At 40.2% G+C, this 26,097-nt stretch overlaps 1 protein-coding gene across 1 annotated transcript; it reads left to right on the plus strand.

Moving 5' to 3' along the window:
* Window positions 1-205: 205 nt before the first annotated feature.
* Window positions 206-16,409, plus strand: SCML1 (Scm polycomb group protein like 1). Its single transcript, XM_075999170.1, has 7 exons — window positions 206-374; window positions 478-533; window positions 6,802-6,882; window positions 9,648-9,752; window positions 10,143-10,665; window positions 12,240-12,391; window positions 13,846-16,409. Exons 1-7 carry the CDS (start codon window positions 206-208, stop codon window positions 13,996-13,998), a joined length of 1,239 nt encoding a protein of 412 aa, XP_075855285.1. The 3' UTR covers window positions 13,999-16,409.
* The last annotated feature ends 9,688 nt before the right edge of the window (window positions 16,410-26,097 follow it).

Genomic DNA, 26,097 nt, shown 5'->3' on the forward strand with positions numbered 1-26,097 from the left:
GCCGCAGGTGCAAGGCTTGCACCTCTGGGGCCTAACGCCTACGTAGTTCCAATCCAAGCAAGGCACCGCCCCCACAGCTGTCTCCCTAGCAACGCATTCCCCCCCCCCTCCGCCGACAGAGGCCCATGCGGGCGCCCACGGGATTGGCCGGTCAACAGCCCTAGGCGGTCGTCGATTGGTCAACGGAGCAGTCCCGCCTGCTACCATGCACGTGGGAACTCGTGAGCCACGCGCGCTCAGTGGTTTACCCCCGGGTCAAGGCACCTTTTGGGCTCGCGACAAGTGCGCCGCGAGGTCACGCGGGGTTTCCGGCGTGAGAACCGTTTCAGAGCGTGGAGAGGCCATAACTGTTTTAGTCGTTGCTGATCGGGGAAGTAGGATTACCGCGAGCCTCGGAGGGCGGCGTAGCGGACTCTGGCACCAAAGTAGGTGTGTCCAACAGTACTTTTTACTCACCTTGAACTTTCTTGACTCAAGTGTGCGCGCGAGGACGAGTTGCGGAGCACATTCCTGTTAAGCTATTTGGCTTAACGGTTGGGGCTCTGTGGGGGGAGGGGCTTTGCTTTGCGGGACAAATGTCAGCCGCGCTGCGGTGAGGTGGTTTGAGTGGCTCCCATGACTCTCCCGGGATGCCAGCGCGTGTGAGCTTTTGAGATTTGGCAGTTTATTAGGTACTTGGTGCTGACTTTCTGGGACGAGTTGATCCTTTTTCAGCCTTTCTCTTCTTGGTGGAGGCGGGTGGGAGGGCGAGGAAGGACCCAGACTCTGACTTTCATAGAGTTTTGTGTTTAAAGAATGGACAGGCTCGCGAGTTGATTCATGTAAAATCTTGTGAGATTGAGATGCAGATTTTGAGGCTGTGATGGTAACCGGGTTTGAGCAAAGACAGTGCAGCCTCGCTGTTTTATTGTAAATACATAAAAGAAGGGGAAGAAATAAAAATGGGGGGGGCGGGTATTGTGCAGCCCACAGGCTGTCTGGTCATTTGATAGAAAAGGTTCTGCTTTAGTCTGTGGGGGGTCGCTTCCCTCCCTCCTACCCGGCTCTGCTTGAGTTCGAACTGTTCTAGAGTTTTATAACACGAAGTAGCAAACTGGTTTAAGATTTACAGAGAGTGATTTTGTAAGCAACTGTTCTGCAAGGTGTTTTATATAGCGGGATATGGGCTGGATGAGGTTTGAGTCTCCCGTCTGCCCGCAGCAGGTGCTGGGCGATGAGAGACAATTTTGGCCGCGTTGTCCACCATCTGGCAGACTTTAGAGTGATATGCACAATGGAAGGGCTGCCTTTGAGAGTCATGCTGGAAGATTTAAAAGTGTATTAACACACTGTTTTGTTTAAACAAATTGGAGTGGTCCAGGTGTTGTAATCTGCCCTCTTTTGCTATGTATTCCTTGAAATGGTCTTGGGGTGAAACGCCGTTTTCAACCCTCATCGTGAACTGTGCCTTATCTGATAAATTGATAGCAAGTGAATGCCTTGAGAACAAATCTTCTCATGACTTTTGAAAATGTCTTTAATGTCTAAAAAAATGTTTCTTAAAAAGAAGATGCCTTTTTGTTCTTGTCAAGAGTTTATATTTCTATCGTAAAATATAAATGAGTTCCCTTCAAATAAACTCATTGCAGGATTTTGGATTTAAAATGCAATTAATTAATTTTGCACAATCTAGTCTTGGTTGAGCTTTAAGAAAATGTTTATTAACCTTGTGGGAAGAAGTTAAAAGGAGCTAGAATTTATGGTGTGCCTGCTATGAACCAAGCCTGATGCTGAGAGCTTCACTGTGTCATTTGGTCTTGCATAGCCCTGTGAAGTGGATATTATTCCAACTTTACAGGTTAGAAAATTGAGGCACAGAGAGGTTAAATATCTGCCTAAAGTGAATGGCAAAGTTTGGAATTTAGACTTAGATTCAAGTGTTTTTGACCAAAGCCCTGTTCTTTACATCATGCCCTGATACCTAAAAGATGTAAAAATTTGTTTACAAAAATGCATTGTTATATCTGTAATGTACTGGTGCAATATGAATACAAATTACATGTTATGACCCTGAAGGTTTGTTGTCGATGTGCTCCATGATACATAGTTCTGTTGGGTAGATGTGGTGAATACCCAAATAATAATAGTAACCAACAGTGGGCACCCTTTCTATCTTTTCCAGGCTTTGTTCTAAGCACTTGACGTATTAATTCATTTAATCCTCATAACTCTGTGAGTTTGTACTATTATCATCCTCATTTTATAGCCTTAAAAAAAAGAAGCAGCACAGAGAAGTTAAGTAATTGTCCAACTTATTTACATAACTAATAAGAGGGGGAGGCGGGATCCAAACCCAGGTATTCTGGCTGCAATCCTAAGGTCTTAATGCTGTTTGGAGCTGCCTCTCATGTAACAAGATATGTGTTACAGTTGCCTTAAAGGTATTAAAGTGTGAGTGTTCTCATAGCTCATGGAAAGCAGTGTCATGTCTGGATGGGGTGATCACTGACATAGCACTTTTTCTTTTTGGAGGTGGAACTTGAATTAAGCCTTGAAATTGAATAGGTTCTCCTAGGTGGAGAGATAACAGGGCATTATGGATGGAGGATTTAACAGGAGCAAAAGGCTCAAAGAATGCAAGATCGGTGTTGATTTGTAAATGTGCCACAGAAGTAAAAATGTTGGGAGTCCAGTGGCAGGTTTAATGCACACTGCTTCTGTGTCTAACTACAGCCAAGGTTTGGCAGCTGTGTAATTAATCCAAATAAGGAATTGTCTAAATGTAAGGGCTTGCAACAGTGGTTGGCAAACTTTGTCTGCAAAAGAGCAGATACTACATATTTTAGGCTTAGAGTATAAGGGGGCAAGTGTTAAGAGGTGACCTCTGAGAGGTGGGTAGGATCCTGATTATGTAAAGACCTTGCAGACCATAGTAGGAGTATGGATTTTGTTGTGTTATTGGTGTAGAAGGGATTTCAGGTGATTATAATAAGGGAGAAGTAAAGAGCATGGAATGGGGAGGCCAACTGCACCACTTACTAGCTATGAGACCTAAGTAAATTACTTAAACGTTCTTTGCCTCAGTTTTCACATAAGGAAAGTGGGGATGGTAGTAGAACCTACCCCATAGAGTTGTCTATAAATTAACTAGATAGAATACCTAATTTGAATAAAGAGAAAGGTTCAAATTAAGGTAGAAATAGTGAATGATTTTAAATTTTGATTTTGCTCAAAATTCTGTAATTATGATGAAATGATTATCCTTCTGGATAGAAAGAATTTGTCAACACAACTCAAGTAGGATAATTTGAATAGATCAGTAACCATGGAAGAACTTAGAAAATGTTACAAAAACTGGACCCAGACTTACAAGCGCTTTCAAACCTTTAAAGCACAGAAATTCTAGTGTGATATATACCTTTTCAGAGCACATAAATAGATGAAAGTCTTGCCAATTGATGTTGTAGAGGAATTTTGATCCCAAGAGTTAATAATGTATCAATATTGCCTCATTAATTGTGAGAAATATGCCATCTCACTAATGTATTATAAGATCTTAGAAACAGAGGTGCAGAAAATTTCTAAATAAAACACCAACAAATTGAATACTGATCTTCATGATCAGGTGGGTCTCTCACCCTAGGAACATTAAGAAATGTATTAACATGTCGCATCAGTAGAGTCATTTAATCATTTAATCATCTGATGCCAAAAAGTTATTTGGTACTATTTATTATCTGTTCTGGTTTTAAAACTATATGCAGGGCCAGCAGACTACTTCCTTATTGTGTTACAGAACATGTGGCTGGCTTCAACAGCCCTCCTGGGGAAGAAGTAGAGGAGAATTTTCAAATGTGGGTACAGACCCATTATTTCTACTTCTAGGAATTTATCCCATAAAACTACATGTATAAGTGCAAGACTGTTCTGTAGTGTTCTTTGTAAGAGCAAAACTTTAGAAGTAATTTGAATATCTGTGATTTGGGGACTGGTTTAATAAATCATGACATATTTATAAGATAGGACACTAAGAATTATTGAAGTGACTGCAGTATGTGTAGATGTATTGGTTTGGAAAGACTTTTTCCACCACAGATTACTACTTTTGCCTATTTTTGAGTTTTATATCAATTGAATCATACACTGCATTCTCTTTTAGTGTCGGGCTTTTTTAAACTCAAGGTTATGGTTGTGAGATTTATCCTTGCAGTGTGCAGCAGTAGTTGGTTTATTCTCCTGCTGTGAGTCTTCTTTTGTATGAATACACCACATTTTAATTACTCATAGCTTGTATTAGTTTTATAATCAAGAAAAAACATAGTTTAAAAAGAAAAATTTGGTTGAAGTTACAGCTCAAATTGGAGATATTTTATAACTTGAAAATTTTATACAAAATTAGCCTGCATTTATCTAACTCAAGAGTTAATTCCCCCATCTTCTTTATCCCCTTTTGGTTTCTCTCTTTTGGGCCTGTGGTCATTATATGTCCACCATAGAAAGAAAGGAAAACAGGAAAGAGATGAAACCTGAGTCCCTTAATTGTGCTTCTCATTACTGCTCTGGCTCAGGGTGGATAAAGTGAATTTACTCTTTCATTAATGTGCCCCTCCCAGTAACTGTGATGCAGTCATTCAAAGCAAATCTTTTGTACAAGATGTAATCCAATAGTGTTGTAGTCAATGTCTTTTTCTAGTTCCATAGTTAAATGACTCAGAGCTATAATGGAACCTTCCTAATTCTGGATTGTTTGACTTACATTTCACATCCATTTATTTAGGTTTAATATGAAAGTTAGCTAATAAGAGCTGAAATGGACCTTAGAGATAATGAACTGGTTTTCACCTGGCAGATGAGGTGGTGGTGTCTGTAGTGGTCTGCCCAGTCTGCATAGCAATGGGGCAGGACTGGAGTAGACTCCTGGCTCACATTTTGGAGGCATGTTGGTTGCCTCCCTAAGTAAAGAGCTTTTTGAGCTCCTTTACAAAGGCATCGTGTTCTCCTGTTCATTTGTTTCCAGCATTTACCCTGTAGACTTTATGAAGCTTTCACTTCACAATTTGGAATTGGGTTTGATTTGAGTTTTATTCCTAGTCATGAGCAACATGGCCCTTCTGTTCTTAAAGACTTAAGTCTAAATTGCTCATGGAAGAATTCTTGTTTTGTCACTCACTAAAATTCAACCAAAACTCAATTCAAGTTAGCATTCTGAGAGCATATCCATATTAAGGTTATTAGGGTAGTAAGCGTGTGAAGTAACTTTTTTATGCGTTGCTTTTCAGGAGTAGAAGGTTTACCAGTCTTAGGTGACTAAGCAGTTTCACAAATAAACCCTCCAGCAAGTTTAAAAATAATTAGGCCCAACTCAGAGGAAGTGGAGTTTCTCCTGTTGCACAAAAAAGATGTCTAGCGGCTCCAGTGAAGTTGATGTGGTTTGTATTTCAAGTTGAAACTCTGTCTTTGTTTTTTTCATTTGCTATCGTTCTTTTGTAAATTGAGTTTAATTTCATGTAGTGAAATGCATAGTTCATAAGTGAATTTTCTGTCATGAATTTTGACAGTGATGTATAAAGCTTCTATGACCATTCATGTACAAGTTTCTTTGTGAACACGTACTTAAATCTCTTCTGGGTAAATACTCAGAAGTTGAATTACTAGGTCATGAAGTTCATGTAAATTCAGTATTATAAGAGTTTGCCAATAGTTTTTCAAAGTGGTTGTGCTGTTTTTACATTTCTGCTACATTCTGCTATGTTTCTTAATCCTTGAAGTTGAATCAAAGTATAAATTATTAAACTATATATAATTTGGCTTAACAGAAAACACATTTACTCAGTTACATAAGGATATGGATATTCATGCTACCTAAGTAGTCTAGGCCTGCAGTCCCCAATCCCCCGGCCTCAGTCCGTGGCTGCCCATCGCTACCTGAGCTCCTCACCACACTCCCCGCCACCCCCCATCATGTCTTCCATGAAACCATCCCCTGGTGCCAAAAAGGTTGGGGACCGCTGGTCTAGGCAATTCTCTTAACTTCTATCATCCCAAAAGTTTTTCAGAAATCTTTGGAGATAATATAAACTGTTTACCAAGAGTCATTTTTCTCTGACATAATTATGTGAAAGCACTTTGAAAAGCATAAGGCACTATATACAAAGGGTAAAGGTGGTACTAATCTATAGCCCAATTCCATATTATTTTGGTTCTCTAATCAGTGCAAGGCTAATTCAGGTGATTTCTATCATATTTTGAAACAAAGACATACATGGCTACCAAGTATGTTTATTTAAAAATTATTTTCTATAGTTCATAATTTATTCTTAAGGAGTTATTATTCTGAAGTGTAATGGTTATTTACTCTCTGTTTACTAAGTTACACCCTGACTTATTCCCCATAAAAGTTTCAAGGTGATCTAGAAATTGATTTATCAAGAAACATAGGTGCTTAAATGTTTCCTATCTTGTCCACAGAGTGGCACTGTTAGATTATTTAAAATCAAAAGCCATGTAACATTTAGTTATTTGTTCATGGTTAGAAATATTTGCTTGTAAAGCAGTTCTTGTACTAGAAGACTAGTCTTTTTACCCTGAAGTACATTAGGGGTTAATCTCAATGGAAACAGCACCTTAAGTGTAGTTAGGTTAATGAGGAAACATTTTTGCAAATACATCTTTTCATGTAGTCATAGTATTAACTATGAGCAAAGGTCCTTTGATATCACAAATAGGCCTTTGGAGCTCTTGAAAGTGAAATTGAAGCCCTCAACTTTTCTTTTAGTTCTATTTTTCATCTTTCTTTTTAATTTGTTAATAAATCTTCCCCAGATAAGAACTCGAATACCTGCTTATGATGATGATAATACTGTTCTTTATGCATATGAACCACATACTGCATATATCAATAAAGTAAGTAGTATTAATTGCTAGTTGCCAAATATCTTAAAACTTACCATTTTAAGGAAAAAGATTTAAATTTCTCATATACTATGGAGTTCTCTAAACTCACACTCAAGAAAATTTCTCTTGAATTTGTATGCTTTCTTCATTAGACAATGAGCTCTTTATTTCCCCTTTTGTATATATAATAGGAAATTCAGAGAAGTTTTGTATTCATTTTTTGGTACAAAACTCTAAACCTATATTCTTCAGATATAATAAATTCTTTCCTTGCCCCCTTTCTTAATTGGCAGTTATCATTTTCATTCTCACATTAATGTGAATTTTTATTCTATCTCTGCTTTAGATTAAGACTTCTGAAACCCTTTGAAAAGTTGGTGAAAAATAAAAACAGTTCAAATAGATAAATAATAAGTTCTTTCCCCCAGTGTTCAATTTGGCTCTTACAAAAGTAAAGCTTTGACTATTTACTTTAAAAATATTAGCCAGAACATGTTCAATCTGGGACATCCTGCAACGAAGAACAACAAAAAACAATGCTGGATATCCTCAACCAGTGCCAGGTATGGAAGTTCAGTCTCTTCAATGTAGTTTTCTAAAATGTTAAGTGAAAATTCTCTTTATTTCATATAGAGGGAAAGTATACAATTGAATGAAATTTTTTCATATCAAATTATTTATGATTATCACCCATTTTGATGATTTTTAACAATATATAGTTAGAAGAGCATCCCTTGGTGAAAATTTTGGAATAGGAACATAAAGATTCTATAGATTTTTTAAAAGCCGGTTACTGATCAGATGTAGTTATGCCTCTTTCGTCTAGATTGCTCAATATTGAATTAATTTATCCTCCAAAATCTTTAAGGGAAATTGGCTGTTTTGGATGACACTTAGCATGTGCCTAAATGCATATCAATATATCTCAATTGAAACAAAGATAGCCCATCAGTGTTTTGTAAAGAGTATATCTTGTGTTTCGAGCGGATTTGTAAAGATAAGCATGTTGGTAGTGATGGCCAGAGGTATGTGATTACCATGAATTTTGTGAGCTGCATACCTCAGAGGTAATGAAAGTTTTTTTTAAAAAAGGAATAAATGTTTCTTAACATATTAAGTTTCTTGAATGAGATGAGTTAACACGCTTTGAAAAGTGAAAGTGTTTGTCTGGGTCTTTATCATTAGCAAGGCAGAAGTGAATGTTTCCAAGGGACACCTGCAGCTGGCCAGATGAGGGGAAGGAGGGCCCAGGTGGCCCAGGTGGGCTGGAAAGGGAGGAGTGGGCTCTCCTGCCTGCCTTACCCCTCCCCTGAGGGTCCTCTGTGGGCAGCCTAGGTCTGCTCAGCACGGGTAAGAGCTGGGCTGGGAGGTGCCCAGGGCCAGAGCCATGACCTGAAATGGCCCGAGTGCTCCTTTCCGTTGCCCCCCAGGGATGGCTCTTTCCTTCCTCCACCTCTCCCTTCCCATTCTAGATGCTTTGACCTGCTTCTCTTTCCTCCCATTCCCTCCACTGAGCCCCTTGTCCTTGCTTTGCACCCTCTTCTGTCCACCCCTGCCCTGTTCAGGCTGGGAGCAGAGGAGGATGCCCTCCACTGGCCGTCCCTGCTCAGTCACCCTTCAGCAACCCCAGGGAGTCCCTGCCCACCCCACCCACCCAGGTGCTGCCGCTTCTCTCCTGTAGCAGTCCCCTCCCCTCCACATCCTCGTTCCTGTCCCCATAGCCCACGAGCCAGCCCGACCCCATCCTTCTCACCCCCTTTGCGACTACTGCACTGAAAGGTGTCTCCCACTGTCAGGACTGACACCTGCTCTGGTTTCTGCATCTGGCCCTCCATCAGGCTCCAGCCTGCTCCAGCTCCAGCCCTGTCCTTGTCACACCTTCCCCTTCTCACAGCTTTAAAAAGCCACTTCTCTTGCCTCCCATCCCTCATCTGTTATCACTTCACTCTCTCACCTCTCATGACAGCCCAGTTCCCGCTGTGTCATTGATAGTCACTGTCCACGTTATCTGGTTTCCTCTTTTTCTTTCTGAGTATTTTAGAACATGCTGCTCCTCCTGCCTGTGTGCCCAGCCATGCGTCTTCACCTAGTGAACACATTCTCGTCTTTTCATTTTCAACCTGACATCACCTTCTCTGCAAAGCCTTCCATGACTGCCAGCCTGGGTTAGGTCCTTCTCTTCTGTGCACACTTAGCCTCCTGTTCTTACCTGTGTCATGGCACTGGTAATACCAGTAAAAATAATAATATGATTATACCATTGAGCACTGTTGGACCAACAGTAGTCATTGTTGGTATTATATTAGCATGATACTCTAGCAAGGTTCCTGTCCTCAAAAGCACATTAAGAGATATTTTTATCCGATTCCCTACATAAAGAAATTGAAACACAGAGAAGTTAAGTAACTTGCACAAGGAGTTTCTTGAGGTGGGGGTGATGCAAAGCCCTTTTCCTGACAGGCCATAGATCAGTACCTGGCCGTGGCCTGGAGGTTGAGGACCACAGGCTTGGAGGAAATGTAGTACATTCCCTTTCCAGCATTAGATCTTCCTCAACACCTGCATGGAATAGCGTGGTGGAGGGAAAGTTGGGGCTCCTTAGCTCAGCCATTCAACTCCGTGTCTCCTACAGCCAGGCCTCAAGTAGGAAGCAAGACATTTCTGAGGGCTTGAGAACTTTTATTGTGTCTAGCAGTTAAAATTTGACTTAATTGTATTTTCACATGTTACTTTTCTTTTGAAGTAGAAACTACTAATAGCTTGTATTACAATAGGCTATAAACGATGCCATCCAAAACCTGGATAAGAAGTGTGATGTTATTCATGGAAAGGTTTCAAAAATCTATCGGTGCCGTGCGAAATCATTGTGGCAAACTCGTGTAAGTGTTATAAAAAACATTTTCAGAGCTGCGGTAAGCCTCTGGTTTCTAAAGATGCCAATCAGTTAGAAGTGATAGAGAACTAGTAAGATTAGCCAGGCTAATCTCAGTTTATTACTTCAATAGCAGACGGAGGACTGAACCTCAGTTGGAAGTTTAGGTTTGATAAATTATGACATTGGAATTTTTATGTTTGTAAGTATAATGTATAAAATACAAGTAAAATGCAGGGTTGAAGAGATATAAAATTAATCATGTAATCAAAAGAGAGCATTTATTTTTAATAACGTAAAGCAATGTTGCATAGAAAATAAATATTAATGTATTTACTACTCAGTTTACTTTCTTTTTTACTCACTGTTGATTCATGCTGGGTTTGTGTGATTTCAGAAGCCGCATGGACATTCACACAAAAATAATTACCAGCATTCTAGAAAACAAAAATTCCAGAAAATAAGGAAGAGGGAGCAGCTTCACAGTTCATTCTCCTACCCTGAAAGTTATAGCCCCACTATACCAGTGGGAAGGCGGGATATTGATTCCCAGAGCAACCCTCCAGAAACACCTTTTAATTCTGATGAATCCCCGGAACCAGAGCATGATTCACTGCTCGAGGAGCAGGAGCGGGATGCGGCCCTTGCCCATAGTCCATCGCTCTCCTCTAGTTCGTATCAGCCATCTTATGTACCTGATGATGCCCAAATGCCGAGCGCTGACGGGCCCTGCTTTAGCAGCCCCAGGGCTGGCAGTACCGGCGGCCTCTACTCACCTACCCGAGCTTGCTCAACAATGTCTCCAGGCATTCTGGCCCAAGGAGAACCCAGTCCGGTACATAACCCTGAGATGATGAATTACTCAGATTTAATGGAAAATAGACATGCCGTGTCATCTCTCTGCGTGCCATGTGGTTTAGGTGAGTTTGAAATGACACATGTTACAAGTAGTACTATTAATATTTAATCTGTTTTCATAAACATCCTTGATGCAAGCTAGTGGAAGCTGTTTGTTTCCTGTTTTGAAGGCTGGTTTTAGGTGATATTCAGAATGATGGCTAACATTTGTTGAGTGTGTATTATGTGCAAGGCACTGTGCCAATCAGCTGATGTGCCTCTTCTCCACTTATAATGACCCTGTGATGTTGGCACTTTTATTGCTGCTATCCCCAAAGTCACAGAGCTGGTGAGTGGCACTCCCCAAACTTCACTCCATTGTGAATTTTTTAATCTTCTAATTTTGTTTACCCTTTCCCTGGATAATTAACTCAAAACGCTCCTGAAATGGCAAGAGCCCAGAAGATATGAAAGAAAGGGTATGTATGCCTTTGGCTAATTCACACATAAAAATGATCATTTGTGTTGCTGATCCTTGTTTGGAGAAACAAAGCTTCCTAGCTCATTACAGAACTCACTTCACAGTTATCGCACTAAGTTTAGGGAGCCGAATGCTCTTGCTAAGTAAGCAAATACTTCTCAGGACACAAAGAAATTTCAACACAACTTAGTGAAGAACACAGCTAAAACCTTTTGAGGTATAATCACTTATATTGTTTCATGTCTTAGTTATTTCTTTTTTAACATATAAAACTTTGACCAAAATATCTATCACTGTGCAATTAAATGTGAAAGAGGAATTAAATAAAATGATAGTTACTTCTGATCTAGCTCAGCAGAAAATAATCTTGTTTTCTTCAAAATTCAGATTAGCATTTAAGCCATGAGAGATAGGAATCTAGAATAAAATGATGCTAAAAATAGCCTTATTGATTACTTAGGGGAGATTTGGTAAAAGAACTAATTTGGTTCTCAAAAATAATGAAACTATTATTACTGAAATTCATTGATTAAAATGAAGACATTTAAGCAATTATAAAACTGTAAATTTGGGGAATTTCCATACTATTTAGCTAGTAAAATAAACCTAAGACAGAACAAAAGAGATCAAGAGAGAGATTGAGAGAAAGTCATTGAAATACTTCAAGTAAGAGAGTCATAGGGTAGGTTAGATTAGCCTAATTTTACCCAAGTAACAGATCTTTTGCTTTATTTGCCTGTGGCCAAAGAAGCCTTGGATTGCTTGATCCATTTTGTGGTCTTTGAAGCTTTAAGGTAACTTATAAACATGCTTTTGTTGTTTGGGGTGGTCAGATGGGATGCTCTGTGTAGCCATGCTCACATCATCTTTTTTTTTTTTTTTTTTTTGAGACAGAGTCTCACTTTGTTGCCCAGGCTAGAGTGAGTGCCATGGTGTCTGTCAGCGTAGCTCACAGCAACCTCAAACTCCTGGGCTCAGTGATCCTACTGCCTCAGCCTCCCATCACATCATCTTTTTATAGGCTTTCACTGGATTTTACAGTTGGAGTCTTGAGTACTTTCTGGAATACTTAACAGAATATTCCAGGAATGAGACCATTATTCCCTACCTAACACGTCTTCTTTCAGGATAATGGTCAGGTCAAATATGATTTGTCTTGTTTTCTCTCCATTCAAGTTACAAGTTCACCAGTTGAACGTGACCCTGGTATCCTGAAACAAGGCTTTTCTGAGGACCCTTCAACCTGGTCTGTGGAAGAAGTGATCCTGTTTCTGAAACAAACAGATGCTCAGACATTAGGCCCTATTGCTGACCTCTTCAGACACCATGTAATGTATCTTTCTGTCCAGTTTTCCTGCCATAATGCCTTGGAATGACCTCTGTGCAGACCCTTCAGTTGGGTTCTGATTAGTGTAGATGGTGGGGGAACCCTGTCAACTGATTTTCCATATGTAAGAAAGATTATGTTAGTGGTCTGTTCCTTAAATGGGTATTCAAGTGCCTAATACACAAACAGCCACAAGTTCTCAAGAGATGATGGTTGAGCATCACCACTTTCAGGTGTACCTACCCTTTGTAATGACAGATACAAGGATCCTCCCCTCACCCCCCACTCCCAGCTCAGCCTCAGGGCCATGAGTAAGAGGGAGTGCCCACAAGCTATAACAGGGTGCCCTTGTTGTGATAATACACAATGAATCCAGCAACTGATCCCATTGGGCTTAGTTATTGATGATTTGTAAGGCTGATACCCTCAGGCTGTTACCAGACCTTTTTTTTTTTTACAGCGTAGTGTCATGGGCTCAATTTTTGTAAGTTCTAATTTCTTTAATTTCAAGTTTTATTAATACTTAGTAGAAAAAGTATAGAAGGTACCTGACAAATGTTGTACTGTAAGGGATTACAGGTCTTTTCAGACAGTGTTTTTACAGGAATAAGTAAAATTTTAATTTTAAACTGGAACTTGTGAAAACCTAATAATATGTTTCAGCGGCATAAGCAGGTCAATTAAGATAATTAGGGATCTTAGGATGCCTCATAACTATCAACAAATATTTTTATAGTGTGTCCTAAAAACAGGTCAGTTAAGATAATAAGGGATCTTAGGATGCCTCATAACTATCAACAAATATTTTTATAGTGTGTCCTATAAACAGGTCAGTTAAGATAATAAGGGATCTTAGGATGCCTCATAAATATCAACAAATATTTTTATAGTGTGTCCTAACAAAATTACCAGCTACATACATATCCAATGTACTCTTTTCAATATGGTAAGAAAGTCAGTAGTTTTAGTATTGAATTAGATTCAGACAGCTAACTGACTTTCATCGTAAAGGCAGTAGCATACAGCACATATACAGTCTACACTGATGTTGACATACTCCTACTCTCAGCCCTTCTCAGAAAGTTAATGATCATCTGAAATTCATTTTTACTATTCATAGTTTTTGCTCTTTTGTCGTCATAGGTATGTAGTATTTTATTCAACATACAGTATGCATTTAAAATGTAGTATGACACAGTTCATTTTTTTAAGATACTAGGTTAATTTTCCTTTTTCTTAAAACCTGGAGTGAATTTATAAATTATGAAATGATGCTTCACTGTACAAATTATATTTTTAATAGCTTTTTTCATAAAGTAGATGCACATTCAGAGACTATACATCTGGGATGAGCTGCTCTCTAATTTGCTTTCCATTTTCCTATATAGAAAGGAATAACCATTCTGGCAAAATATGAAAGCATTATTAATTATTGTAAGTTCCTTCTCTCCATAGGACATCGATGGGAAGGCTCTGCTACTGCTCAAGAGTGACATGATGCTGAAGTATATGGGGCTGAAGCTGGGGACAGCTGTGAAGCTATGCCACTACATTGAAAGACTGAAAGAAGAAAAATACTATAAAGAACAAAGATACTATGAAAATTAAAAAATGTTTGTGCAAATTTAGATTAGGCTTACTTTTATCGGTACCAATGCCTTCTTAATGTAAACTCATTTTACTGCCCTTAGTAGTGCCTCTAAAAATACGTTATATCCAGAATTACAGAACTATAGTACAGTCCAGTCTACTTCTTTAAAAACCATATAACATGTTAGTATTAGCATGTTCAAATAGAAAATTTGTTCTTTACGTTTTATTATTTTCATTGTATAGTTTAGAAATATACTTCATGCTAGAAACAACAAAAAACCTTTCATTTTGGTTCATCATTATATTTAGAACCAAAACAGCTGAAAAAAGAAATATCAGGGATTGATAACTTCTATAATTAAATCCATGAGAATTCTTCCTCAGAAGAGAATTTAAAGGTACACCTATAAATATCTCTTTCTCAAACACTTTGTCTGATACTACAATGCTTTTCTCATGTTCTACCGGTTTCCATAAATGGGATAGCCATATAAATTATTTATCTGTTATTATTTTTATATGTTTTATTTATTCAGATTTAGAGAAAAATTTATAAGCTTTTAAAAAGTGTTTTTACCCATTTTGGGATAAATTATAGGATAGAATGGTTGTTTTATGCAAGAGATATTGTATTGCAGGGGAGGTGTGGATGAAGTCACACTATTTTTTTAAAAGAAAGTATGTATTAAAACTTCTGTATTTTGGCTAAGTTTGGACATTTAACTACATATTCATTGTTCACATCTCTCTATGAAGATACCTTTGTCCATGTTTTTTTAAAGATTCATATTTTATTGTATGTGTTTATTCATATAGAATTTTATTATATGTTTTATATTCATATTTTATTCTAACATGAAATATGCATACAAGTAAAGCTTTTCTTTTTGAATTTAAAATGGTACTTTGTGCCACCTCAGAGGTAATGATGAACCATATATTGAAAAGGTTTTTTATTCCATATAATATAAATGCATCATTCTCCATCACCAGTACCTCTTGGCTTACTCTTCAGGGGATAAGAAACAATCTGTAGATTGGTTTCCATACAGGGAAGTTCTCTGTCCTATCCAATGCTTGTAATAAATTTGCTTAGTTATGAGTCATTTATCCTACTAAACTTTGGAAGATCCATTAGTTCTGACTTACCATTTTGGGCTTTATTTTATAATTTAGAACTTTCAAGGGAAATACACTCATTATTTTGTTATTTTTATTACTGTATAACAAATATGTTTATAAGCTATGAGAATTGGTGCTAATAGTATTAGCCATTTGTTATAAATGTCAACAAAATGTTAACTAGGCGCAAGAATGTACATTTTCTTTTTAGAAAAACCAATTGTACTTTATACACAAATGCAACTATTTACTGGGTACATGTGGTTCAAAGAGTGGCTTCATCTGTGTCATTCCTTATGTGGTCTAAGACAAGATTCTACCTTAAACTTGATCTTCTTTCAAATTGTTTGTATGAAGATGCTGTACCAAGTTGAACAGTCCTCAGGTGTTCATATAACTACTATGTTTTGCAATTTTCATATTTTAAAATACAATAAAATTAAATAACTGCAACATTAATGTCAAAGCCTCAGGTTTGGTTTTACTTACTTTTGCTGCATTACATTAATGTATGAATGTATTAGAATTGAAAAAGAGCCACTCTAGTAACTAGTTTGTGGCTTTATATCTCCAAAGACTTGAATTTTTATTTTTCTATTTTTGTACTTTTTTAAAATTTAGTTCAGCATATTATGAGGGTACAAATGTTTAGGTTACATATGTTGCCTTGCCCTCCACCCCCATACTTGAATTTTTAAATCTGCCCTGATTCTACCGTAAACAGATACCTAGGAGCAAAGAGCTGATTTCTTATCGGGGCCTTAAATGAGACCCAGGGGGCCTGTAAGAAGTTATATCAACGAGCTTTATCTCTGCTCATAATACTATGGATAACGTGAGCATGCTAGAAAATGCCAGTGCCCCTCAGATATCTCATCCCGTCTGAGTTCACACACCTGGCTGGCAACTCTGGTGGGCGCCAGAGGCCGCCTCCCGGGTGCACCTGCTGTTGGCCCTTTGCCTTCAGATGGCCCAGCACACGTCGCGGGATATCCTCGGAGATTCAGGGTTACAGCTGAGTAGCCTTAATTATCTGCCCTCCACCCCCACTCCAGGAGCCTCTGCTCCATGCCGAGGGCCCCAGAAACTCTTAGTGCTGTTGCTGCTCAGCGGTGTGTCCTGCTGTTCACTGGAGACAGTGGGGCCCTGACTGAGGCTCCAGGGATGATGATCAATGGGCTGGACCAGGAGTGCCAACTTGAGTGGTCTGAGACTTGGGTAATTAGGTGCCCCTTTTTTTCCCTATCTGGTTTGTAAATTTTTAGTTCAGAGACTATCATGCCATATTACCCTTCACGTGCATTTTCCAGGCTTCTCAAATGATCTTTCCTCATGCTTTGCCTCTCAGCCCATCCTTTGACCCTCCAAAGCCAGCAGAATTCTGTACCTTGAGCTCTAAGACCTTCCAGGCATACCTAACATTGTGTTGGTCTTTCGTCTGTGTGATTTCTCACTGTTGGAATGTCTTAGAGTACATGTTCTAGAGTGAGATTTCCCACACTGTTAAACCTAGGCGTCCTATGGGCATAAAAATGCCATGCCCTTCTGTAATATTTGAAATTAAAACGTAAATATTGTGCCTAGTAACAATGTAATGAGAAAAAAGCACTGCTTTTTAATGCTACAGAAAGGATTGTACTCACGGTTGGCTGAGTAAATGAAATAGGTTTAAATTTCTGGGGGCTCTTTCTGCAGCCTGGTGCTGGGCCTTGTGTACAAAGTCCTCTGATGCTGATCCAGGCGGAGAGGGAGGGCTCTAGGCTAGAGAGGACGTACAGACGGGCGCACCATTGCAGTGCGTGGAAGACAGTTTTCCTTCCTCTCCCTCGCTGGTGTTTGCCCCGTTTTGTCCGTCAGGTTGATGAAATTGGACCTTGAGAGCAAATCCCCACAGTAAGCACATACTCGGGCTGAGCTTGGCCACTCTCACTGCCGACCTAGAGGCAGCTCTAGTGTTACAGCGTCGCGGTCTCTGGCTTAGGGGCACTCTCAGCACTGAGGGGAGATCCTCAAGAAATAAGGGACCTGACTCCCAGGACCCCTTGAGCTGCCTAGAACATAATTGAGTTGAACCAAGATTCACGAAAAGGAGAACCTCAAGACGCTTATGATAGAGCATGTGAGTCAGCCCCAAGTGACAATAAGTGGTGTGTCACAATGCTTCAGTAGTTGTGTGTCTCATTCTTCAGCCAAAGAACCAAAGCACTTAAGCACCTTTCTTTGTGGAAATAATCCCTCAGGGGCAAGGGGGCGGCCAGGGCAGGGTTATGGCCTCTGCAAGCCCCACTCCACCTTTGGCCTCACCCCTCCACCTGCTTTGGCTGGCCTTGGATGCTCAAGTCCACAGATGTCAGGGGCAGGGTGGGGTGTGCACACTCTACTGGGGTAGAAGTCAATTCAGTGGGAGCAGGACATGTATATTCCACCTTCCTTTTGTATTCATGTAAGAGGAGAGAGGGGAAGCTTCTCTGCAGTTAACATATGTCTTCACTAGTGTAGAGTGTGCAAAAGTGCTGCACATTGTCGGTACCTGCCACCATCCCAGCTCTTCTCGGTTCCTCCCCATTAGAGGCATAAACCCTGGAAGCGACACTTCCACCCTCCTTTGCCAGTAGAGTTGGCTTCTTAGATTCACGCCCTGTCGTGATTTTGGAAGGAGGAAGGTAAGGAGAATCAATTTCCCTCTGGTGGCTGCACAGGCCAGGCCTTTGAGTGTCCGTGGCAGATGGGTTTGCCAGCGGCCTTTGGCTGTCGTCTTGGTATTCACTCCCTTCAGTTGTGCAGTTGAGACCATGGGGAAGCTTCCCTGCAGTCCTTGCCCTCCTAGATTTCTAGAGACTTCCTCACCTTGGACCCCGGCCTTCCCGCAGCTGTATAAGCTGGTAATGTATTAAACCACCTCCATTCTGAAGACTTAGAATGGTTTGTGTGTTCCTCGTCGAACCCTGACTCATTCACCTCCCTCAGCATGTCCATCCTGTAGAGGTTGCCCACTGTTCAGAGAAGTTCCACAGAGAGGGGCCTTTATATTACTATTACTTCGTTCAAATAAACTAGTATAGACTAAATCTAAGACTCCTTTGATTGTAAGATGAGCCATTGTTTAATGGACCAAATAGGAAAGGAAATGCTGTCTATTAAACGATCACTGACCATTGATTATAATATGTAAACCAATTTCATAGATGCTAAAATGTGCAAAAAATGGCTGGCTTAAGACATAAAATGTCCACTCTCAAAAGCTGAACAGGTGGTTGTAAAAGGTTAATGCAAAGAAACTGCATTAACTGAATTGGAGGTGAATAATGTAAGCCCAAGGGAACAGCCAGAAACTGGCAGAGCTCATCTGAGCTTTGCAATGATCACAGTACAAATTAAAACAAAAGCAATCTAATCAGATCTGCCCAAACTCACAACTGCAAAGGAGACTTTGAAATGTGACATTATATCCATTGTCATAAGCAAAAAGCCTTATCGTAAACGTATGTTTTCCCTTTAGGCATTAGCTGATATAGGATGAAGCCATCATATTTTTTTTTATTTCATCATATTATGGGGGTACAAATATAGTTAAGGTTACATATATTGCCCTTGCCGCCCCCCCCCCCCCCCCGTGGTGCCCATGGTACTCATTAGGTAAGTATACACCCATCCCCTCCTCCCCCTTCCCACCCGCCCAACACCCGATAAATGTTTCTTTTTCTTTTTTTGACATTTTGGTTACATTTTATATCTTTGCCTCTCCCTAGGAAAGGTTAGAGGAAGGCCCTTCCCCTTCACAATGCTCACCACATCCCTAAGATGTGGATCTACCTCCCCTCCCCCGAATCCCTGGTGAACACTACCACCATTTGAGCACCATAGTTTTAATCAGTCAGTAACAATTTGATGGCGAGTACATGTGGAGCCCATTTTCCTGATCCTGCGTCGCCTCACTTTGGATAATGGGCTTAAGCTTAATCCAGGATAGTATAAGCGGTGCTAGCTCGCTGTAATTTCTTAGAATTGAGTAATATTCCATTGTGAACATATGCCAAATTTTAATTATCCACTCATGAATTGACCGGCACTTGGGTTGTTTCCATGTCCTTGCAATAGTGAATTGTGCTGCCATAAACATTCAGGTGCAGATGTCTTTATAATAGAATGTCGTATGCTCTTTTGGGTAGATGCCTAACAATGCTATTGCTGGGTCGAATGGTATTTCTATTTTTAGCTGTTTGAGGTATCTCCTAATTCTTTTCCACAAAGGTTGCACTAATTTGCATTCCCACCAGCAGTGTAAGAGTGTTCCTGTCTCTCGAATCCTCGCCAGCATTTGTTGTTTTGGGATTTCTTGATACAGACCATTCTCACTGGGGTTGGTGGTATCTCATTGTGGTTTTGATTTGCATTTCTCTAATGATTAGAGATATTAAGCATTTTTTTTAATCAGGCCATTATTCTGTCTTCTTTGGAGAAGTTTCTGTTCATTTCCATTGCCCATTTCTTGATGGGGTTGTTTGATTTTTTCTTGTTAATTCTTTTGAGTTCTAGATAGATTCTTGTTATTAGACCTTTATCAGGAGTGTAGAGAACAAATATTTTCTCCCATTCTGTGGGTCATCTATTTGGTCTAATGATAGTTTCCTTGGCTGTGCAGAAGCTTTTTAGTTTGATCAGATCCCATTTATTTATTTTTGATGCTGCAGTGATTGCCTTGTGGGTCTTCCTCAAGAATTCTTTGCCTAGAAGCCATCACATTTTAGCAAGACATTTAACAAATGCAATCCATTAAGGGAAAAAAGAGAAAGTTAGAATGATTATAGAATACATGTCAACCACACACAATGCCAGGATCTAGTTTAGGTCCTAATGAAAAGAAGCCAACAGTGAAAAGGCATGTATGAGACAATCCAGGAAAAAGTGATGTTAGATGACACTAAAGAGTTATTCATTTTGAACAATGGTGCTAATGGTATTATGATTATATTTTGAAAGGGTGGTGCCCTTATTGCTTAGAAATATATTATAAAATTTTACAAATTAAATGAGGTGATATCTGGGATTGCTTTGAAAGAATCCACCAGGGAAGGAGGTGTAGATGAAACAGGAGTAGTTTGATGTTGATAGTTGTTGAGGCCATACATGGGAATGCGTTATACAAATATCTACTATGATGTATGTTTGAAAATTTCTATAATAAAAAGCCTAAGAAAAGTATTCAGAATATGAAGACACATTGCTCTATGTTTTTCAGAAATGTCTAGAGAAAAGCAAAATTCAATCTATCAAGAATTTCAGTAAATTAATGATAAATATTTAGACTCCCTTGCTTGACATTTCTTAGTATTAGCCAAAAACAGGCCACCTACAACTAAGAAACACCTGTTCTTCCTGATGTGGTTAAAAAGGAAACAAAGTTGAAGTAATAGGTATAAAACAATAGGGTGCAAAGTTAAAACATCAGGAAGAATTGAAGACACGAATCTAGGATAAATCACAGCATGGCAGGCGTGCCATTCTGTTGCATGAAAATACAGATGTTTCTGAAACTCGTCAGCTTATGGTGGGATCTGAGGGTGCTTTCTGGAAGAAGCGATGATCAGAAAGGGAAGGCCTTCAGCCCTTCACCCCCACCCTCCACACTCTGCCCTCTTAAATGTGCCTCCACCTCTCCCACCTTCTGGTGAATCCCTGGAAGTCTTACTGCCAGGCTTGATCGCTGCAAAGTTGCTAGCAGTCTCTCAGTTTGTTTATCCCAGTTATTATCTCTATAATTATATTTGCTTTTCAGACAAAGGGATTAATTTCCCTTTCCATTCTTTTGTGCCCTATGTAATTCTCTTCCATATTACTGAAAAGCCCTCATGACTCATATTTACCAATACGCCTTGTTCCCTGTGTTCACAAGTCTCTCCCTGCCAGGAGATCCCACCCAAATCTACATCACCATGAACCATGTCACTACCAGGTGGCTTTCCATGTATCACAAAACCCTGCTTTCGCCCTGGTAGTTCACACTCTTAGAGCAGCCCTTGACGCGTTGTCAGCAGTTGGCATCACTGTCACCTCCACAAAACAAAAAATCTTTTGTGGCCTAGTGTCGGAAGTGACAGACGATTGCTTCCGCGGTTTCTATCGGTCATGCAGCTCTGCCCTGACACGCTGGGAGGGCGCATCGCACGGGAGTGTGAGCGCCAGGAGGCGGGAGCGTTGAGGTCATCCCAGAGGCTGACGCCACCCGTGAAAAATGTTGAACTTAACCCGTAATTGAAGAAATACTAAGTAAAACAGGATGTATGTGATTCTTCACCTCTTAAAACTTTAGCAAAGGTCAGAACTAGTATACACATACTAATATGACTACACATACTAATGGGACATAAATTTGGTGTGACATGTCCAGAAGGTAGTCTGGCATTACATACAAAAAGCCTCAAAAATGCTCATGCCTGTTGACTTAGTAATGTCACTACTTCAAATTTATCCTGCAGAAGTAACCATCTGCTCAAAGAGAAAGGTTTTAACAAGCCTATTCATCACAATCTCATTAATAATAGCAAAAGAGTTAATAAACGCATCCACAATAGGGCAACTGTTTAAATTATGTTACCCCCATTCAATGGGATACATTGCAGGCATTCAGAATTATATAGGGGAAAGTTATTTGTTCACATGCAGAGCTATTCACATGACATGTCCATCAAAGCAGGCCCCGGACGGGGATTGGTAGCGTTACTTCTCTAGGGGATTCTATTGTGTGTTTATATACAGATGTGTTTACATGTCTAGAAGACATTTTGGAAGATATACACCAATCTGTTTATAGTGGGAGTCTCGGGATGGGTGGGATTCTGGGTATGTTTCACTCCATTTGCTTATCTTTACTTCCTGATGTCTCTGCAGTGTATTGCTTTTACAATAATTGTTTAATTACAAGAACACAGGCCATGTCATGTCCGAATCACTGTGGAAGACAAATGGAAATAAAACATTGCCATTTAGTGGGGGGCAGAAACAACAAAAATATAAGGAAAAAAGCATAACTTATGTCAGAAGACCAACTTAATTTAATGACAGTATATATAAACAGATTAAACACCCACATTAAAAAGATTCAAGGATTGATTTTAAAACAATTATGCGCTTTTGCCTACCTTGTCATTTGCCTGAAACATTAAAAATAAAGGGCTGGACAAAAAATCGATCAGCAAGAGAACAAAAAGTAGGCCACGGTGACAATAGTGATCCAGGCAGGGTAGAATTACAGGCAAAAAGCAGTCAACGCATCAGGACTAGCTACATATGACAGGTTCCACAGTAGATCATGATCTTGTGTGTGATCAATTACATAGACTCAGAAAGTAGAAAGCAAAACCCGATAGACCATACGGATAATTTAGCAGAAACACAGCGGAAATGAAAGACGTTATCTTTCAGCTTTTGGCAGATGTAAGTGAAATTAAATGACAGATATTGAAGTAACTGAAAAGGCATTGTTAATAGACATCAAGTTCAAAAACAGAATGCACTCCTTTCAGGAATCCATAGAACTTTCACAAAATTTAGTACCTACTCTGCTACAAAGAATGCAGTACAGTCTGGGACATTATGTTGGAAGTTAATGAGACTCTCTGAGACACAAACAACAAAATCAACTATCACCACCACTATCTTTCTAGCCAGAGCTTCTTTCCTGAACTTTCTCCTCGAGTTCCTGGCCTATGTAGCCAACTATTGACTAATGTCTCCACCTCCAAGCCCATAGGCATCTCCTGCTCATCATACCTGAGGTTTTTCCCGTCTTCTTTTTGCCAGTCTTCCCCTCTCCAGTCCCTGCTTTGTTAGTAGCACTCTCAGGGAGGAGTCTTGTCATGATAGTTGATTTTGTTGTTTGTGTCTCAGGCAGATCATCCCTCAGGACACCTGTCTGAGCCCTGAGTGCCTGTGTTAACCCTCCCACTTTCTCAATGGCCTTGGACGCTAAAACACCCCTTGAAGGTCAGGGGTGGGGAGGAGAGGAAAGCATAGAGTGGTGAAACACCCACCTCCTCCTTCCTTCAGTTGTTATTGAAGCAATTGGGACAGCACTCGGCTACTTTAACAGAGCCCAGATCCCAGGATCTTCCAAAAGATAGAAACCTATTTCTCTTTCCTCTTCATGTTGGGTGTCAGAAGATGCTACAGTTATATCAGGGATCCAGACACCTCTCATCTTTTTGTTTTGCCCTCCTCAGTTATGTGGCTTCCATCACATGGCCCAACGTGGTTGCCCCAGCTCCTGCCATCACATCCACATCACCATTCTGCCACTTCTAGTCTCTGGGGAGTGTTTGTAACAAGATGGCCACATGCCCAGCCCAAAGGCTTTTAATCCAATTAGAGGAGAACTAAATTAGTGGACAACCAGCCTTCTCTACCTCACCCATATATTTAGTTATTATCCATGTATAGATGACAGCTGAAGCTTAACTGATGGGATGAAAACGGTAAGGTAGAAAACGTGACAAGGACGAGGTTGATCAGTGAGTTGTTCACAGCATGGGAGGCTGTGGCGACAGGTAGGGAGTGGGTGCTGGAGAGGACGGGGATTTCAGAGGAAATGCAAGACATTGAGGCTTTGTGTCCCCTTCAGTGACAATATAGAGGCAAGCAATTGTTAGAATTTGTTTTCAGTTATTTTTGGTATGGAATTGTTTCTTTGAAAGCCTCCCCAGGTTAACACTGGACATACTTCTGTGTTACAAACTAGAATGAGAAGGGCAGAGTGACAGAGAGCAAATCTTGGGGGGATTTTGATAATCCAAGAGTGGTTCTAGCAAAGGTGTAAGTGGAGTACGGAAGACATAAGACATAAGAAACACATCAGATCCACGACATCACATCTTTCCACCATCTCCTGTGCTGCCAAGGCATTCAATCAGCAGTCACCTGTGCCCTGGACAATGACAACCGCCCCCCACACAATGGTCTCCTGCTTTCTTTCCTGCCCACTGCACCCCAGCATCCATAAACTAGCCAAAAGGATATTTTTAAAAATAAATTTTCATTTTACTACTCTGGCTACCACTAGCTTCACTCTGTGTTTCGAGTAAAAGCCCAAATAATTCTCAATGGCCTATAATAATTCTTAATGGCCTATAATAACCTACATGATCTGGTACTTCACATCATGTTCTGACTTGCTATGACCCATACCTACACATCATCTGTTTTGCTGTAATTCTTACCCACATATAATCTGGACCATGCCCCATCTCTTTCTTTCTTCCCGTGATCCATACTCACGTGAGTTCTGGCTGTGCCCTTTCCTTTCTGTCTTCCTGCGAACAATATCCAGAAACGATCTGGCCTCTGCCAATCTCTGTCTTCTTATGGTCCATACTCACACACAGTCAGGTCCTGGTCCCTCTCTTTTAAAATTGCTGATCCATTCCAAAACAGGACCTTGTCCCTGCCCATTTCTGCCGAACTCCCTATGATCCATACCCACTCACAATCTGACCCTGCCATCACTTTCTGACTGTGATCCATACACAGACGTGATCTGATCTAACCTTACCCATCTATTTCTCTCTACCTGTGATCCATACCCACACATACTCTGGCCCTACCCATCTATTTCTGTCTCATTGTGATACATGCCCACATGTGCACTGGTTCTGACCGTCTCCTTTATCTTCCTGTGACGCGTACTTATAAACAATATCATCCCTGTCCCTCTCTTTCTAACAGGGATCCATGCACCCCCGTGATGTGGTCTAACTCTACCCACCCTTTTCTTTCCTACTATAATCCGTACTCACATATAATCTATGCTTCTTTCTGTCTTGCTGTGATCCATACCCACACATGATCTTGCTCTGCCCATCTCTTTCTGTCTTCCCATGATCCATACCTACACGTGATATTATCCCAGTCCATATCTTTCTGTTTTACTCTAATATATACCTATCCATGTACTGCTCTCGGCCTATTATTTTCTTTTTTACTGTAATTCATTCCCACATGTGATCTGATTATATCATTGCTGCTCATAGCTTTCCTAGTGCAATCCACACGAACCATGAACTGACCCCTACCCATCTCTTTTGGTCTAAATGTGATCCAACGATTTAGCCTAAACTTACATATCCATTTCAGTCTTCCTGTGATCCATACCTACACGTGCTATCATCTCTGCCAATATCTTTCTTACTACGATCCAGGCATTATTGTGTCTCTGCCCTTCTCTTTCAGTCTTTCTGTGATCCTCACCCACAAATGATCTGATCTCTGCTACTTTCTCTCTTTCTTCCTATTTTCCATACCCACATAAGGTCTGTCCCTACCATTCTCCTTCTAAATTACTGTGATTCCTACCAACATATGACCTGGTCCCTGTTCATCTCTATTTCTCGAATCTATGCCCACATGTGATCTGCTCTGCCCATATCTTTCTGTCTTACTATAATCAATTTCCACCTATGATGTGGAATCTGCAGCATCTCTTTCTTTCTTACTGCAACCCATACCAACAGAAGATATGGTTCTGTCCATTTCTTTCTGCCTTCCTGTGATCCATATCCAGAAATGATCTGTTTTCTGCCACTTTTCTCTTCCATACCCACACATACAATCCATACCCACACATGGTTGGGTAATCTTGCCCTCTCCTTCTAAATCACTGTGATCCATCTCAACACGTGATCTGGACCCTGCCTCATCTTATTCTGTCTTCCTGTGATCTATACCCACACATGAAATGCCTCTTCCAGTCTCTTTCTGTCTTTCTGTGATCCATGCATACTTATGATCTGCACCACACCAATCTCTTTCTTAATGTGATACCTACCCATATGTGATCAGGCTCTGCCCATGTCATTCTGTCTAAATGTGCCCTATGCCCCCACATGATCTGGATTTGCCCATTTCTTTTTGTCTTCCTGTGATACATACCTACAAACAAACAATTCTTACCCATATTTTTCTGTATTGCATGACATATATCCGTCCATGATCTGACTGAAG

Source organism: Microcebus murinus, chromosome X (assembly GCF_040939455.1).
Source record: "Microcebus murinus isolate Inina chromosome X, M.murinus_Inina_mat1.0, whole genome shotgun sequence".
In the NCBI taxonomy this organism is placed as follows: Eukaryota; Metazoa; Chordata; class Mammalia; order Primates; family Cheirogaleidae; genus Microcebus; species Microcebus murinus.